This window comes from Glycine max, chromosome 8 (assembly GCF_000004515.6).
Source record: "Glycine max cultivar Williams 82 chromosome 8, Glycine_max_v4.0, whole genome shotgun sequence".
NCBI classification, from domain to species: Eukaryota; Viridiplantae; Streptophyta; class Magnoliopsida; order Fabales; family Fabaceae; genus Glycine; species Glycine max.
Window position 1 is genome coordinate 34,192,283 of NC_038244.2, and position 17,334 is coordinate 34,209,616.

General features: G+C 36.6%; 1 protein-coding gene across 4 annotated transcripts in view; it reads right to left on the reverse strand.

Annotated features, from left to right (window-relative positions):
• Window positions 1–6,374, reverse strand: part of LOC100782504 (ASC1-like protein) — a 9,860-nt gene extending 3,486 nt beyond the window's left edge. For 2 of the 4 annotated variants that reach the window (XR_005892667.1, XM_006585822.3), the window contains exons 1-4: window positions 6,041–6,306; window positions 5,618–5,847; window positions 5,198–5,353; window positions 4,427–4,612 (exon numbers count right to left, since the gene is read on the reverse strand). Coding sequence is in view for 3 of the 4 variants with exons in the window: in XM_006585822.3 (XP_006585885.1) it covers window positions 4,427–4,612; window positions 5,198–5,353; window positions 5,618–5,847; window positions 6,041–6,181 (713 nt within the window). In the remaining variant the exon portion in view is untranslated. Of the gene's footprint in view, window positions 1–4,426; window positions 4,613–5,197; window positions 5,354–5,617; window positions 5,848–6,040 lie in introns of all 4 variants that reach the window. The other 2 variants (XM_006585823.4, XM_041018455.1) reach the window with 2 other exon arrangements.
• Window positions 6,375–17,334: the final 10,960 nt, after the last annotated feature.

The window sequence follows — 17,334 nt, forward strand, 5'->3', positions numbered from 1 at the left end:
TAGACGAACACTCGAGTTTCAATTCGCGGTCCAAAACCCACTCATAAAAAGTTGATCCTTGTCAGTTAGTAGATTGAAAGAAAATCATGCAAACAAACTCTCTTAAATGAATACTTCTGCAATGTCCTAACCTGAAAAAGGTGAGTAATTGAAAATAAATGGGTTAATTTAGTTAGCCTGTCCTCCATCACTAAAATAGTGTCCTTGCCATGAGCCTAGGTTAACCCTCCTATAAAATCCAGAGATGTCAGCCCAAACCTTGGTCAGAATACACAAGGGTTGCAGCAATCTCATGTACTCCCTTTGGTCTCAAATATAAGGAAAAAAAAAACTTTTTCTTGGTCACGAATATAAGAAAATTTCAACTAACTTTACCTTATTTAATGCTATTATCTCTAAAATACCCTTCATTTAATTGAGGTTCTAGTTTCAATGACTCTTTCTTATCTTTGATAACAAGTTCCAATGAAGGGTAAGTTGGGGAAAAAATTACTTTTAATTGAAATTAATTCAATTAAATGTGGTTAACTAACTTTCTTAGTGTGCCATGTTTTTTTTCTTCTTATATTTGAGACCAGAGGAGGTAGGTGAGAGTGCTTGATTGATTTTGTTGGCAAACTTCACTACATGCTACATAATTTCTTATATCTGACCTCATGCCTTCCGAAATCACAACCCCTGCCACCCTTATAAGTTTTAAAATACCCGAAATGCCCCCCATGCATATATCATGGAATTCCTTCAAGAGTATTGGAACATAAGGTGATTGTTTGGAGAACACTAGTCTCTGTTTATAGAACAAATGACCTCCGTGTAGGGTAAGTTGTACTATTGGCAAGAGTATCTTGAAAAGTTTTCAGAAGACGAGGATCCCCTCGCAACTCCTCTTCCTAATCAAGCCATTCCACTCCCTGTGCTAATGAAAGGGCAGCAAAAGAAGCACAAGAAAGAGTATCTGCAACTGAATTTTCCTTACCCAATAGTACTTCAAAATCACAACAAATCAACTTAGTTGCCCATCTAATTTGGCCCTCACTCATTAGTCTCTATTCAGTAAGAAACTTTAAACTTATAATATCTGTTCTGATTAAAAAATGCCTGTGCAACAGGTAGTGTCTCTACTTCACAGCCAACATTGGCTCCAAAACGCTAACAGTCTTTCATGTTGTAAAAGAATTGCACCCATTCCAGTCCCTAATGCATCAATTTCCACAAAAATTGTTTGGAGAAATTCAAGACTGCCAATATAGGAAAAGTAGTAACAGCCTTTAATCCCACAGAGGCTGGTTATGCCTCTTTATCCCAATGGAAAACATCTTTTTTAAGTAAAGAAGTTAAGGGTTGAGCCAACTTACCATACTCCTTGACGAATCTCCAGTAATATCCAATAAGACCAAGACCAAGAAAAACCCTTAACCCCTTGATATCCTTAGGAATAGGCCACAACCACGTTGCCTCCAATTTCTTAGGATCAGTCGCCACACCTTTTGATGTGATAATATGACGGTGGTACTCAAAGCTAGCTTGCCCGAAGATGCATTTGTTTTGGTTAACCTTTAAATCATGTTGCATTAGTACCAGCAAGACCAACTCTAAGTGCTTCATATGTTCCTCCATTGTAGCACAATAATTATAAGGATATCAATGAAGAACACGGACAAATTTCCACAGAAAAGGCCTCAACACTTCATTCATCAAGGACTGGAAAGTAGAGGGAGCATTTGTCAAGTCAAGGCATGACAGGAAATTCAGTGTCCTTCATGGGTGCAGAACATAGTTTGGATGCAGAACATAGTTTTTCAATGTCCTTTTCTTTCATCCATATTTGATGGTAACTCAATTTCAAGTCCAATTTATAGAAAATTGTAACTCCTCCAATTACATCCAACAACTCTACAATCACCAGAATTGGAAAATTGCATGGTAATCTTGTTTAAAGTTCTATAGTCAAAAAAAAATCTCCACCCCCGTCCCTCTTCTTCACCAAAATAATAGGAATACCAAAGGGACTTACATGTGGTTTAATGATGCCTGCCATCAACATCTCATTGACTACTTTTCAATCTCTTCCTTTTGGAAATGGGAATATTTACATGGCCTTATATTTGGAATTTGAGCATCTGGTTTCAGCACTGTTTCATGATAGTCTCCTATGTGAAGGTGGACTTTGAGGGCCCTAAAAGACATTGATATTTATCTAAATCACCCTGTTGCAACTTCAATCTCTATCACAGGCTGATCAGGAATATGATTAAGCTCCAAAATGAAACCTTTTCCTTGATCCTATAAGGCTCCCTTCATGAGCTTGATGGATGTCGAGGATTTAATTAATTCAGATTCTTCCCTAAACAGCTTGGTTTGACCATCCTCCTTAAATCATCAAAATTAGCTTTGATCTCTCCCAACTCAGCCAACCATTCTAACAGAAGGACTACTTCCACTCCCCTCTAAACCAAATAAGAAGTTTTGCCGAATTACAATATCCCCCTAACCCCTTGTAGATTGATAACTGGGAGGTTTGGGAAGACAAATTCCTATTTTTAACCCTTTTAATTATGGTTGGCATTCCCTGGACGTTCTTGTGCCTGTAAAACTATGAGCACAGTTGTTTGCCCTTCTCTCAAGATTGCTTCCAAGAATGTTGTTACATCTGGCCGTTGATATATTTTTCTCCTCCATGGTGAGTGCTTTATTCATCATCTCCAAAAGACTCTTCCTCTTATGCAATTTTGACTCTTTTCCCTCAACCCATTGGATATTCCCATCAAATACTAATCTTCCCCCCTTCACCGCTCTTGCTAGCCTTTCAAATTGGGTGTCAAATTTAGCCAATGTCTGCTCTTGTTTCAAGGTTAGAAGAGATTCAAAAGAATCACTCATCATGACTAGTTGGAGCCTCTCAATCAAGGCAGTCTTGAATTCTTCCAAAATCGATTTCAATTGCAAGTTTCACACATTGAAACCATGAAAGTGCATCTCCTTCAAGAGCCACCATTACTGCCTCCATCTTTTCTTCTTCCCTTAGTCTCCTTAATCGAATATACCTCCAATTTTCCTATCCATCCGAAAGCACCCTCCCCTTCAAAGATGGGTGTGTCAAGCTACCTTCATTTGTTTCCTTTAATGCTTTCCCAGATTCAGTTTGTACATTCCCTCCAAACTCCCCTTCATCTCCTCCCCCTGTCTCAACCCTTGGGTCTCCTGTTCTTGAACCTTTTCCAGACAATGTAGACACCAACCTATCCACCATCTGTTGCAGCTTATCCATGCATGAATCTTGATGGGAGAATCTTGCCTCCAATCTTGCATCTAGTCCCTCTTGGAATTGACTCCAGCCCAATGCCACCCTCGCCAAAGCTTCTACTGGGAAATCCATCCTTGTACTCCCCATCAAATGTGGTACTCCCCACCCCCAACTACTGAATTCAAGAGCTCGGGTACCAATTGATAGGATGGGACCAGGGTATGATGAAAAAGAAAGTGAAATAATGCAACAACGAACAAAGAGTGTGTATTCACTGGTGAGTGGTGATGAGAGAATTACAGGGAAAATAACAGCCAAGTAATTCGAGGAACCTGACCCCTCCATTCAACGTCAAAAATCTTTCTTAGCCCTCTCTTTACACCTTTGGCCTTTTACTACAACCTGACCAAGTCAAAAACTACCTCCTGCTAACTAACTAACCGTTGTCTAGTAAGTTACCTAACTGTTTCCTTTTATTTCTTCTCTTATGAACCTGAGTAATAGAAGATTGTGTTCTATCAAAGAGATTAAGGTTAGGAAGAGAGTACTCAGAATTGGCAAATCCTCTAGAGAATCTAACCATTAACTAAAATCACTTCAGAATTTCCCTAAAATAACACATAAATCTATTTTCTTTTCCTTCTGTTCATACTGCAATTGATTAAGTAATTTTGTATTACAGTATTAGTGTATTACATGCATGCTTTGACACAGATTGGTACTGTAACAGCTCTACAAATTATAAGGCACTGAATCATTGTCGTAGCCCAATACATAATCCAAACCACTCAAGCATATAAGCTCTTAATTTTTAACAAAGGAACCAGTATAGATGAAAAGTTAATCGTTAATCCGTTATCCAGAAAATCAAAGAGACAAAAAGAAGGAAAATTGATGGGATGAAAATTTAAAATAACAAAACTAGTAGTGTTTGTTAAGAACACATGCAGAAAGGTGTATATTTTTATACAAGATGAAAACATTTTGAATTTGAACAGGGGACCATCATCCTTTCAGAGTGTATTTCATTCATTCTTTTTTTACTTTTACTAAATATATGCAGGGACATCATTTTGTTATTCGCCTAGATTTTAAGAAGCCACATAATAGACAGGTGAAGGCCATAAAATATAACAGCGAGAAGGAAAAATAATGTAAATTGGGAAGCAAACAAATATAAACCTTGTACTCCAAAGAATCCAGAATGGGTAGTAAATGAGACGCAATATGATCCAAGATAAAACAAATAGAATAAAAGCAAAGCTAGCCATAGTTTCAGCACCACTGTATTTGGACATTTTCCCTATCTCCAGAAACACATCGCTAGCATCATGAAGTGCTAAAACCACTGATCCAACACGTGCAAACCTGAATTTGTTAAACATAGAAGAGAAACCAAATCAAATTTCCAGAGAATTAAATTAAAATTAAAAATAGAACTAGTGTGGGAATTAGTTCCAAAATTTTCTCCCTCTGCCTCTCATGTGTGTGATTCGATCAAAAGGCTGCTTAAAATTTTGAAATAGTATTTTACCCTTTGTTTTCCATTAAGACCCAGTACATTATAAAATTCATTAGTAAAATGAAATGCATGAAACAAATGACAAAACTACATGTTTTCAACCAATAATGGTTGCCACAAGTGGTAGCTATTTGTCTCCCTTAACCAAGTGGTCTAGTGTTCGAATCTTGGTTGTCCATTGGATATGGAATAAATCATGTTGGGAGGGGAATACCCACCTTGTGTGTGCTCATGGTCCATGACGAAGATTAGTCACCGCATCCGGCGGGACTACTTTGTACCAATACCATGATCAACAAAAAAATAAAATACATGTTTTGTGAAGTAAATTCAGACAAAATGAAATAAATAAAATCTACAAAACTGATCAAACTTGAGGACAAAAAAGCTTGAATGACAAGAGAAACACTCAAGTGAATGAAAAAACATACCTGAAAATGTAAGACAGAACAATGAGAATTACAGTAGCAACATGATGACTCATGGACACTCCAAAGTCGGAGCGCCTCGTTTCCCAAAATATCAAAGCAAAAATGGAGTATGAGTAAAATCCAGCAGCGTACATATAGACTGCCTTCAATTTCAACCTGCAATGTATGTTAAAAGGTTATTTCTTTTTGTCTTAACCCTCTTGTTGGAAACGGCTCTGACTAATTCAGAGTTCGGCAATAAAAACTGATCAAGAATTGTTTTTGCAAAGGATCGAACTCAAACTCAAATAACACCCGAACAATTCAATCTTAACTCACATTAACCACTTGTGCCTGACTTGGTTCGTTAAAAGGTTATAAATTAAAATCATACATATGGTTCAAGCATAAGCAGAATAATAAGTGGAGAAATAATCTTACTTGATCTTTTGATCTGGCCAGACCTGGGTCCCTGGGCCCACCCAAAAGTTTCTAGTATTTGTAAACCATGGTTCATCGTATGTTACAGACAAAGCAAGAATCTCAGCTGAAAGATAATAAACACATTTCCAAGCTGATTCCTTAAATTTCCTAATCTTTTTTCTTCTCTCGTCTGAATGGTAGTCCAGCGCCGCATGCCCCTTTCCGAAAATCAACCGTCTCGCCACTTTCTGTGGTCATAAAAGAAAAGTCAAAGACAACAGCAGAAGCAGAGTTTGAACAAACATTGATTATTACAAATTTAATTAGTGCGATTCCATCGTTAAAAAACACAAACAATTAACGACTAATATTTGTCAATAAAAAAAATTAATTAGTAATATATGATTGGTAGTTGGTCAATGGGTAAGGTAAGGAACGAACCTCGAATATGAATCGGTCGAGAAAGAAGCGAAGGGAAGGGAAGAAGAGAGCGAAAAGGGGGAGAAGGTAGAAATCATGATAGGTAGGATAGAATTCATTGTGCCAGTCAAGGGAGAAGAAGAGGGAATTCGTCGTCGTCATCGCATCGGAATGGAATGGAATGAAAGGCGTGCGCGTGAGTGAGTTGATCGAATCGAAAACAGTACCCTTAATATTTTGGGATTATTGTTATGATATATCAATATATCATATATATCATATTCCGCTCGCCACCCCCACTTGTTGCGTGTTTCCTATTATTGAGTTTAGTCTGACTTAAATGCCCTTTTTGCTCACTCCATCTTTCAAAAAGATTGAGATTTAGTCATTAGCAGCACATTTTGCTTTGCCATGTCACGCTAGCCAGGGTCGGTGGCGTACCTACCTGCCCAAGTCTCTCCCATGGTGGGGGACTGCTTATTAGTCATCCGATATAATAATTAATAAAACAACGGTTTAATATTTTTACTTTTTTTATGTTTTCTCGTATTCTTCATTTATCCTTAACTTATAGTATTGGATTTGATTCAAATCGACAGGTCTAATTAGTTGACCGTAAACTGAAAACATGATTGATTCGATTAGATTGTCATGTCAACAAAGCTCTTATTGGTAAGACTGTACCTCCCGTACCTCCACCCTTTCTTTCTAATAGTTCTAGCAACTCTGAACACGAAGACATATCATGTGGTTCACTTGTTCGTCAATCATCTCCACAACAACCACATCATCCATTATCACCTATCAATCTTGAAAAGTTTAGGCGACCAACTAGGTTGTCAGAAGTGACAGTGAATAATATTTGTAACTTGTGAGAAGTTAGTGAAATTTGGTGATTTGTCAAGAACTGGACGTAGTCTCAATGGTAGACGAACCAATATAAAACTTCATGTGTCCGATCTTTCTTGTTTTCCTTTAAAGTTTTAAAATGACCAAAGGCTGCGAATTAGTTTTTAGATTTTGTGTTTTCTAAAACATGTTTACATCATTTGATAAGTTTTTCAAAAAAATCTTTTATTTGTTTTCTACAAAGTGTTATCAGACGAAAACTTTGTTTTAGGTTAAAAGGGATTTTTTTTAAAAATAAATCACAATTCAACCCTTTTCTTGTGACATTTTTCTTTACAAACCACTCATCCATCCTATGAGTGCAGAGAAGAAGAAAAGAAGTAGTTGAAAATTAATAATGATCCATTCTCTAAAACACCCTGGTAATCACATCTTCCTATAAAGAAGGATCCATCATAGGAGAATCCAACTCCTCAGGTTTTGTGGTTTAAAAGTGTCAACATTTGGACCCCCCATCATCAAGTATCTTCCTAGCAATCCTGTTGATCTCAAGCCTACAAAGGATGAGTGGGAGTTGATAAGAGATCTTCTCAAATAGATGTAGATTTCAAACCAAGCAAAGACTTATCACCATGCTCACACATAAGAAGATCAACTGATATCAAGCTAATGCCTGACAGAAACTGTCCTAGATTGATTGTATGTGATGAAGGCATAAAGAAGGGATTCAAACTATAATTCAACGAAGAAATGCCCAATAGACTATGATGATAACGAGTGCAGATCACCAACTATTTAAGAGGTTAGAGGTCCTTGCTTGAGAACAACAAATTGGTGAGGGAGCTAGACAACCATGATGCATACGCCTCATGGAACCAAATTGTATAGTTTGACTCAATGAGTGCGCCCACGTCCAATTTTGTAGATTGGCCAGTAGAGGATGATCACAAAGAGTCCATTCAACTGTTGTGTCCAACTAAAGTATATCACTTTGACGATGTCATAGCTTGCTTTGTCAAAAATCATGAAGATGGATTTATCAAGAGATTGCTCAAGCTTCCAGTCATCTTCCACCACACTGTCTTTAATCTAAAAAAGATGGATGAAGACGAGTTCTCTGCACTTGTATTGCATATATTTAAAGAATTGAAGCCTAAAAGAGCTAAGTGGGAGAAGCACATTCAATGCAAGCTTGCTGAAAAGGGTGGACAAGCAAAAGCGAAGCATGATGAAGCTACCAACATCACCCAAAAGTCATCGAAGATATTGATTCATCTAATGATCAAGTAAACCAACAACATCCTGTTGCATCCCCTACTGAAAAGGCTCCTAAAAAACCATCACCCATTCAGCCTAAGAAGTCTAATGAAGTTACTTCAACTCATTAGGAGGTAGTTGTGTACTCAACAAGTTAAAACATTCCCAAGGATGTTGCTCTGATGCAATCCTCCCTAGGAAGGGACCAGTCACTAGAGCCATGAGCAAGAGGCTCCAAGAGGATTGGGCTAGAGCTACTGAAGAAGGTCTTAGGGTTTTCATGAACCTCAGGATAGATTTCTGAGCCCATGGACCAAGGTTAGGTCCAATTATCTTTGTACATATTAGACTAGGATGTCATTATATTTGATCTTTGTATTTAGGGCTCCATAATGTAGGTAGGGTACCCTAGAAATATAGGATTTTTCAGCCCTTGTATTTTAGGGCACCTAGACTAGTTTTTGTATTAGGGGTAGTTTTGTAATTTTACATGCACTAAGTGAATATTTGATGTGTGTGTTGGGAAATAAAATTTAATTGAATTGGTAGAAGCCCAATCCAATTAAATTTTAGAGGAGGAGGTGAGCATTTGCTTACTACACTCCATTGCCACATCATATAGTCACACTTTGTGTATGTCCTTCATGCTTTACACGCCTCATGACACCTAAGCACACTTAGTGGATAATCTTGGAATTGATCTTGGATTAGTGGGCTGAACCATAACTAAAATTCACTAATCATAATTAGTGAAATTTTGGCTTCAAAGTTTGGCTCCACAAATTCAATTTCAAATTCAAGTGAAATTTGAATTGAAATTCAAATTTCCCTCCAATTTTGTGTGACACTTAGGCTATAAATAGAGGTCATGTGTGTGCATTTTTTAACTTTGATCATTTGAATATTAAACTTTAGATTTCAAAACTCTTTTAGAGCACAAAATTTCGTGCTCTTCTCTTTCTCTCCCTTCATTCATCTCCTTCTTCCTCCAAGCTCTTATCCATAGCCTCCTATGGTGGTGAGCTTCTTCTAGACTCATCTTCTCCTTGAAGTGGTGTCTATTCTCTCTCTTCTTTCTCCATTCCGCTTCCATTCATCTTCCAAGAAGCAAAGGAATCCATTGATGAAAAAGATCCTAGGCCTACAAGCTCCAATGGAGCTTACACCATGCTCCTATCAACTACTCCACTCATGTTGTTGTAACTGAAGATCGTATTTAGAAGATCATGGCTTAAGCCATGTTGAAACAACAAGAGGAGACCCAGAAGGAGTAGAAGAAGCAACGAGAAGAAACAAGGTTAAAGCTGTAAGCCTTCACTGAATGGAAAAGCTTGGAGAATGAGCAATATCGACTTTCTATTCAAAGTGTTATTACTGATCAGTTCACTAGTTTCTCTTAGACACATATTTAGCATCTACAACAAGCTCAAATAAATGTACTTGGAGTTTTTGCACATCCAGTGGTGCACCACCATCAACCAGATGTTGCGCAACCTCTACCACTTCCATAAACACAATGTATTACACCTCCACCTGTCCACTCCAGCCTACACCACTTACTCAAATAGAAGCCCCTACACCAACACTAGCCCAAACAAAACCACCACCACCAGCAGCAACATCTCAGTCTGAAGCACCTCTACCACCACCAACCCAACCACCACCATCACCATCTCAAGAGTGATGATGATGTCCTTCAAATATTTTTTCTTGCTTTGAACCCTCTCTTTTTGTTAATGACAAAATGGGGAGAAGTATAAGAAGAATTTTGATGTAACAAAAGATATCTTAATAACATAAGTGGTTTGGTATTCATATGTGTTCATATGCTTTCTAATTTATTTTTGTGTCCATAGATAGGTATGTATATTTAGCTCTGTTATCTACTACTTTCTACATGCATTAAGGTTGTTGGACTCAGAGAGGGTTCTTACAAACCTTACATACATATATGCTCTGATATAACTCTTATACAAAACTCATAATCATGCACTTCATATTATATCTTATCATGATTATGTTGTTATATGATCAAAATTTATATAGTTTGTCATCATTAAAAAAAGGAAGATTGTTAGGTGTGGACGATCTCATGATCATTGGATGACCCATCCCTACCTTGAATTTTGATGATTATAAAGGTACAAATTGTTTATTACTAATGAGTTATTGTCTAAGTGAACATGATCTACCACATAATGAGCTTCCAAGTCTACACAACATATCCTATAAGCTCTTATAAGTAAAGTTTCCACTCACAAGTAGCAAATTGTGCTTAACCGCTTTTATTAGATCAGCGTCCAACATGTTGTTAAAGAACTCATGTCGACTACTTGTGCAAACCAGTGTTATAAGACTTAGTATCTCTTGTTACACATCCATTAGGACTTTATGACTTACGCCTAAATGATTTATACATTTACATAAGTCACACCCAATACTCACCAATGGTAAAGTAGCTGAAAAGGGAAGTAACGTAAAGTTTCTTTTTTGTAAAACATACATACCTTTCCTTTTGTGTTACTATCTTTTGAATTTAGGCAAAATTAAGCTCAAAATAAATTAGAAGAGAACTTTCATCTATAGTCACTATCACAATAGAAAAATCATTTGTAAAAAAGTTGATGTTTGGGCTTACCTTTTCTCTCTCTCCAATCAGAACATGCTCGTCAGACTTTCTCCCCGTTGGTTGTAACACTGTGATTTTCATAATATTTGATTAAGTGTTTAATTAGATTACAAGAATAATAAATTTAACTTAAGTTCTTGTAATTAATTAATTAATTAATCATGAAGTGATGGTTTGTGTTGTATATATTTATGTTTATGCTTAAACCATGTTGCTTATGTGATTAGTTGGTTTTTAAAGTGTTTGGGCCTAGATGAGTGGGCCTTGAGAAATAGGGATGAGGTGGGTAAAGTGAAGGGGTGTGATTAGAAGGAAGTGAAAGAATCATAAACCCTTTGCAAACCCTTGTAAATCTGAACCACACTAAAAAAACACTTTCATTTCACTCCCTTGTTCCTATCCAAGACCACCCTCCATTGAAGAGCTTAGGACCTTGAATTCCTTTGCTCAAAGGACTTTGTAGCAGTGCTTTATTTGAGTTTGAGGGCTAGTTCAATGGTAAAGAACCCTTCTTTTTTCCCTCTTACCTTCCATTTCCGTTTTCCCTTCATATGCACATTTAGAAGTTCATAGTAGTCGTAATTTTCATGGTTTTGATGTGTTTCTTGGGGTTTCAGTGGTATGGATGGTGTGGAGTTGCTAATGGAGTTGAATAAAGCTTCTTTCTTGGACCCAAAGTTCCTTCCTTTCCTTTTTCCTCTTCACAAAGTCATCTTTTGAGTTTGAATAGGTAAGGGAAGCTTTACCCTTTTTCTATGCTTAGGTTGTTGTGGATTGGTTTTAATGTTGCTTGAAAATGAATCACGTTGTTTAAAAAGGAAAGTTTGAGTATTTGAGGTTTTGAGTTTTGAAATTAGGGTTTTTGATTATTTGACGAATATTGATGAAAAGTTCCTATTTGTAAAGAGTTTTTGTTATTGTTTATGTATTGGAATTAATAGAAAAGGGTATGATTTTGTTTTGGGATGATTTGGAAGCCATGAGAGGAAATTGTACAAAATTTTGAAATTCTACAGAATTTGCGTCCAATGACTAGTGTCGCTTCCATTAACCAGTTTCACGTCCACTGACCAGTTTCAAGTCCACTGACAATTTCACATCCAATGACTAGTGTTGCATCCACTAACTAGTTTTGTGGTGGATGTGATTTATGTTCATTTTCATTGGGTAAATTATTTTATTTTGAAATCTTATTGAATTTATGATGATATGAGATGTGATTGAGATGATGTTGTTTTATAATTAAAGTTGAGATCATGAGATTCACATTTGTATGAGCTTTTGGTGAAATGCTGCAAGAATTCAAAGTGTTGGAATGTTTTGCTATGTTTGTTGAACTATATGTGGGTTTGTGATTGTGATGAGCATATGAATGATGAATCTATAATGTTATAACCTCTTATATTGTTGAGAATGGTGAATGAATTTGTGATAACAAAGGATTGTTGTGAATGATTATCTTGTTTTGAGAACCATCCATATGTGTGAAAAACAGTTAACTATATTCTTTGGGAAAATTTTGTTGTTGTTGGAAAATGGTATATTTAGGAATGTAAGTTCCATGCCAGGACTCTGTCCCACTAAAGCAACTCAGGGGTCTCTCCTAGTGGGGTATCTTTCTAAGTATCACCCCTACATTTTTACTCTGAATGGCATGTCAGAGTATTCCTCAAATGATTAATGATCCTTTTAGTGTATATAGGATGGATTGTTGTTGATGGTGAAATTTAGATACTTGAGACTGGCCATGGGTGAGATGGTGGGTAGGAGGTGTCATACCTAAAACCTCAAGGAATCTAAGTGTAGTTGTTGATTGTGAGCATGCACGTAAGTTGTGTGTGCTCAATGGGCCCTTAATCTAGTGCTAGAGGTTTTTGTGATGGCTAACATCAAAGGGGCCTATAGAATAGATGGGTGGGTGAAATCCTAGAGAGGTTAAGGTTAATGCACCTTATCGAGGTAAGCCACAACCCACACTCATATATTTTCAATAAAAACACAAATCCTCCTTAGAGTTAATTTGAGTCTCCTCAAATGATCAAGGTGTGACTATATTAAGGGATGTACTTGGGTCAATTGTTCATGACTTCATGTAGTGTAAATCTCCATGCATAGAGTTGAGTTTGTATTTGGTTTTGATGATTGATGGACTGGTGATGATGATGTTTGATGGATAAATCATGGTGCTTATGATTGATTGACTAAGGATGATGATGGTGTATAATGATTAAGTTTTGATATGTTGATTGACGAACTGATGATTGCTATGATATGCTTTGTTATGTTAATTCTAAGGATTATGCTTTACGTATGATTTTTTACATGTTTATGTTATATGTGTCATGATGGTGGACCATGCTTTAATTGTTAAGTTTTATCCCATTCTAGTATGCTTGTTTTTGGTAAGCTTACATTTGTGTTGTTGCATCTGTGGTTCGTGCCTGTGATGATCTAGTATCTGACGTACGTAGGGAACAAATGGTCAGGAGGTGGTTTTGTATTCCTTTGGAGGCTTCATGGATATGTGTACCTGGACATGAAAGCGTGTTATATGTTTATGTTCCATCTTTAGGGTTATGTATAGGGTTGACTGGCTTAGAGTTTAGGTAGTTTATCTTTACAGAGTTACTTTGGCTTACATGTTGTATATATATAAGGAGAGGATCCACTTACTCAAAGAATAAGTCTAAAGAGTTACTCTTGATCTGGACCTTCTATTTTATTTAGCACCAACAGTTTAGATTAAGCTACTAACTCCCCTCAGGCGAGTTCTTCTTAACCCTACCAAGTATTATTGTTTTGCAATTTCTCCCTCATGATCAGACCAATACCTCTCTTCTTCGACCTCATCATCATGTTTGCTGCATTATTATATGTCAGCCTGAGATGCCATCACCTAGTCTGTTGTGAATTGCCCAATCTAAGAAAGACACAAAGAACACCACCTGAGCAAATTATCTGCATTATGTGTTATGTGAATAGATGGGAAACATAAAGCTCAATGGTCAAACAACGTTGGTAGTTCTAGGAAGCATCCAAAGCAATATTTCGACTATGTGAATCCTTTCAAAATTTTATCCATGAATGGTTTTCTTTTTAAAAAATTGATGTCTTAATATATGTGAGATTCTGATTAGAGTGAAGATTTTTTTTTTGTGTTTCGTACACTGTAAGAATTGCAAGGAATAATAGTTTTGGTCAATAGCACATGAAATGTTTGTTATAAAATCTGAATGTTCTTCCATGGCTATTGTTACTTGTATGATATGATAATAAATACACTTGCTATCATGTTTGCCTACAAATCTAGAATGCTGCAATTTTGGATGTAATAGGCATACATGTTTAGTAAAATCATTGTGAGTAGCTTAAAAAAATTTGAAAAAATATTTTGCAGTAAAAGGCATGTTGTAATTTCAAGTAGTTGAAAAGGAAGAAAGTTCAACAAGAGTTTTGTCAAGTCAGTATAAGGCATGTTGTAATTAAATGAAGTTACACATGTTATGATTTGTTAGAATTATCAATGGAAGTTGTTGTAGCAATTGGGTCTAATTAAAAGGAATGGTTCAATCGTTGTTCATCTTATTTATTTACATCAGGCATAGGATAATCATTTATATCTTCAATTTAAACGAAATGCTTGCTTTTAATTGTAGGTTTGGGGGAGGTAATCAAACAAGGTTTTTGAGGAAGCTTAAGAAGATGAACTGATCTTGTTCTCACAATCTACCTTGAATTATTCTAATTTGGCTCAAGCTTAGGCTACCGAAATACTAAAGGACTTGATGAGACAAAATTTGTAAAATTTCTTCACGAGAAATTTGCTTGTGGTGAAAAATATCATTTAGTGAATTAGTCCTACATGGTGTTCAAGAAACTTCTGCAAAAGCTTAATGTTCTGGATAATGCTTTGCTAGACAAAGTTTCCAGGGCTTAATTTTTTTTCTTTCTTTTTCTTTTAGTGTCTTTATGTGAGAATTTTTGGAGAATGATGCTTTTATTTCCTATAAGTTTGGAGAGCACAAACCGTTATCTTAAAGGCAAAATTGCAAATTTGGTCCCCCTAGTTGTCTCCAATTTCAATTTTGGTTCCCCTTTAAAATTATTCACGCATTTAGTCCTCCTTTTATATACAATCATGCAATTTTGGTCCCTCAGTCCAAATTTAGACGTTGACTGTAAAAACTTACGTTGACTGACACGTGTCAACTGCTGATTCGTCCATTTAGTGGGTCGCCATTTTTAAACACATCACGACTTTGGGGCTCCATTTATCTTCCTCTTCCACCTTCATTTTCTTAACTCAGTCCAAGAACCCCAACTATCTCTTCAAGTTGACACACAAAGTACCCATTTTACCCCTACACTCACCTTTTCCATGTTGCTCCGTCAGTGACTCGTCCTCCTCGTCGACCACGGTGCTAGACAAAAATGCCTTTTCACCCGAACATAATTCTCGCATTGTAGTTTCACCAGATGACTTGAGCTTCGAGGAAGATCTCATCATTCATCGACCAATGATGGATTTTTCTGGTGAATACTCCGATGAGGAGGAGGAAGAAGAGAAGGAGGTAGAGGAGAAAGAAGAAGAAGATGATCCAAAGATTAACATTGTTGGTAAATGAAGGGAATTCTCGAGAAAAATATACAAAAAGTTACTGCATCGATGTAGTAGCTGGGAGTTGCTGACAGATTCTTTCTGGTGCAGATATGCATATGTATAGTTGTGAAGTTTATTTTTTGGGTTTGATGGTATCAATTTAGTTTTTCTTTGTGTCACAACCTACCTTACGACAGGAGGGCGAAAGAAAATAAATAAAAGCACGTTCGTCTCTTAAGGAGAAAACGAGTGGGAGTCGCCACCAATGTTTATTTAAGGAAAATGTTAGAAAAACCAAAAGAGGTCTCCAAACGTATCCCTAGGTGCAATGAGGAAATTAGACATACGTAGTTCTTTAATAAGAATGTTTATGTTTTTTTTGAAAGATTAATTTTAAATGCAAACAAAAAAGTCATTAAGGCGTTGGACCTTGAAACAACGTTTTAATTTTTTTTTAACAAAACCGAAGAGAACCATTAAGGCGTTGGACCTTGAAACGATCTCAAGTGATATTTGACGAAAAGAAGTTTGGTTGTGAATTGATTTTTTCATTTGGTTTTGTTTATTACTTTCCAGTCTCGCTAAAAGCCCAATTTCATGACACTAGTGACCGATTAGAACTAAGCCTTACGAATAAAATGAAATTACCAACCGGAAGATAAATGCACACATAATATCACAAAGGACCTATAAGGGTACATCGATTACATAAAAATCTTAAGAAAAACTAACCGACTGTTACACATGGTACAAGGCTAGCAAGAGAAATGATGTAGGAAACAATCCACGTTTTGATTTGACAGCGCCTCAGTTTTTCTTTTTTTCTTCTTCTTCTCTTTCTCCTTTCTACATTTTTCTTCTCCTTTTTCAATTTTCAGACCCCCAAACCTCTCCTCTTGCATGACTATTTATAGAAAAAAAACCATTTGGTGTAGGAGAAGCTCGCCCAGGCGAGCTGCTTGCTTAGGCTTGAAGTCATCAGCTCGCCCAGGCAAGTAGCTTGCTAAGGGCTGAAGCTTTTTCTTGGCCCAGGCGAGCTAGATGCTAGCCTGGGCGAGTTTAGGGTCAGAAAACTATAGGAAATGACCATTTTTCCCCTTCCTTATGGCTTTCATTTCTAGAACTAACAAACAACCATCAAAACCCTGCGCAACCCCTTGGCCTTGCACTGTAACCGGTGCCAAACACTGTAATTCGATTAGCAATGATCAAAACATCATATCTGAATGATAAAAACATTATACTCGGATGAAATTAGGGTCTGATACTTTGGAAAGAAAGAAAATAAATTATATTGATTGGTTAGCCATGATATTTCTCACTTGGTAGTATTCGTTCTGAATAATGGAGTATGAGGTACGCGTTGGTGGCATTTCACAAACTAACAGGAATTGCAAGACTGGTGAGTGGATAGTTTTCATAAGCACATTCTTATCGCCATGGTATGTGTGTTGATTACAACAATGAAATGAAAATTCTTTCCAAATTTTGATTGTGCGCCATTTCCCACCATAACAATGGAAAATTTATGATTGAAGCTTGCATTTTAGTCACCAGACGTGTTGATTTTTTTGAGATGTTTGACATTTTCTGTGTTTTGAAATGAATGTTCACACGTGATGTGTTTAAAAATGGTGACCTATTAACGGACGAAAGTCAATGTAAGTTTGTAACGATCAATGCTCAAATCTGGGCTGGGGGAACAAAATTGTGTGATTGGATATAAAAGGAGGACTAAATGCGTGAATAATTTTAAAGGGGGATCAAAATCAAAATTGGAGAAAACTAGGGGGACCAAATTTGCAATTTTTCCTATCTTAAATATCAACACATGTTGCACGACTTGGCATGTGGTTTTGCTGATCTCTGTGCTTAATGCCAAGCCTTACTTCTTGTTTTTGGATAATGAAGACAATTTAATAGTTTGGTAATAGTTTCCATCCATTAGTGGTAATGGGTCCATTCTATGCAAGTTGAAGT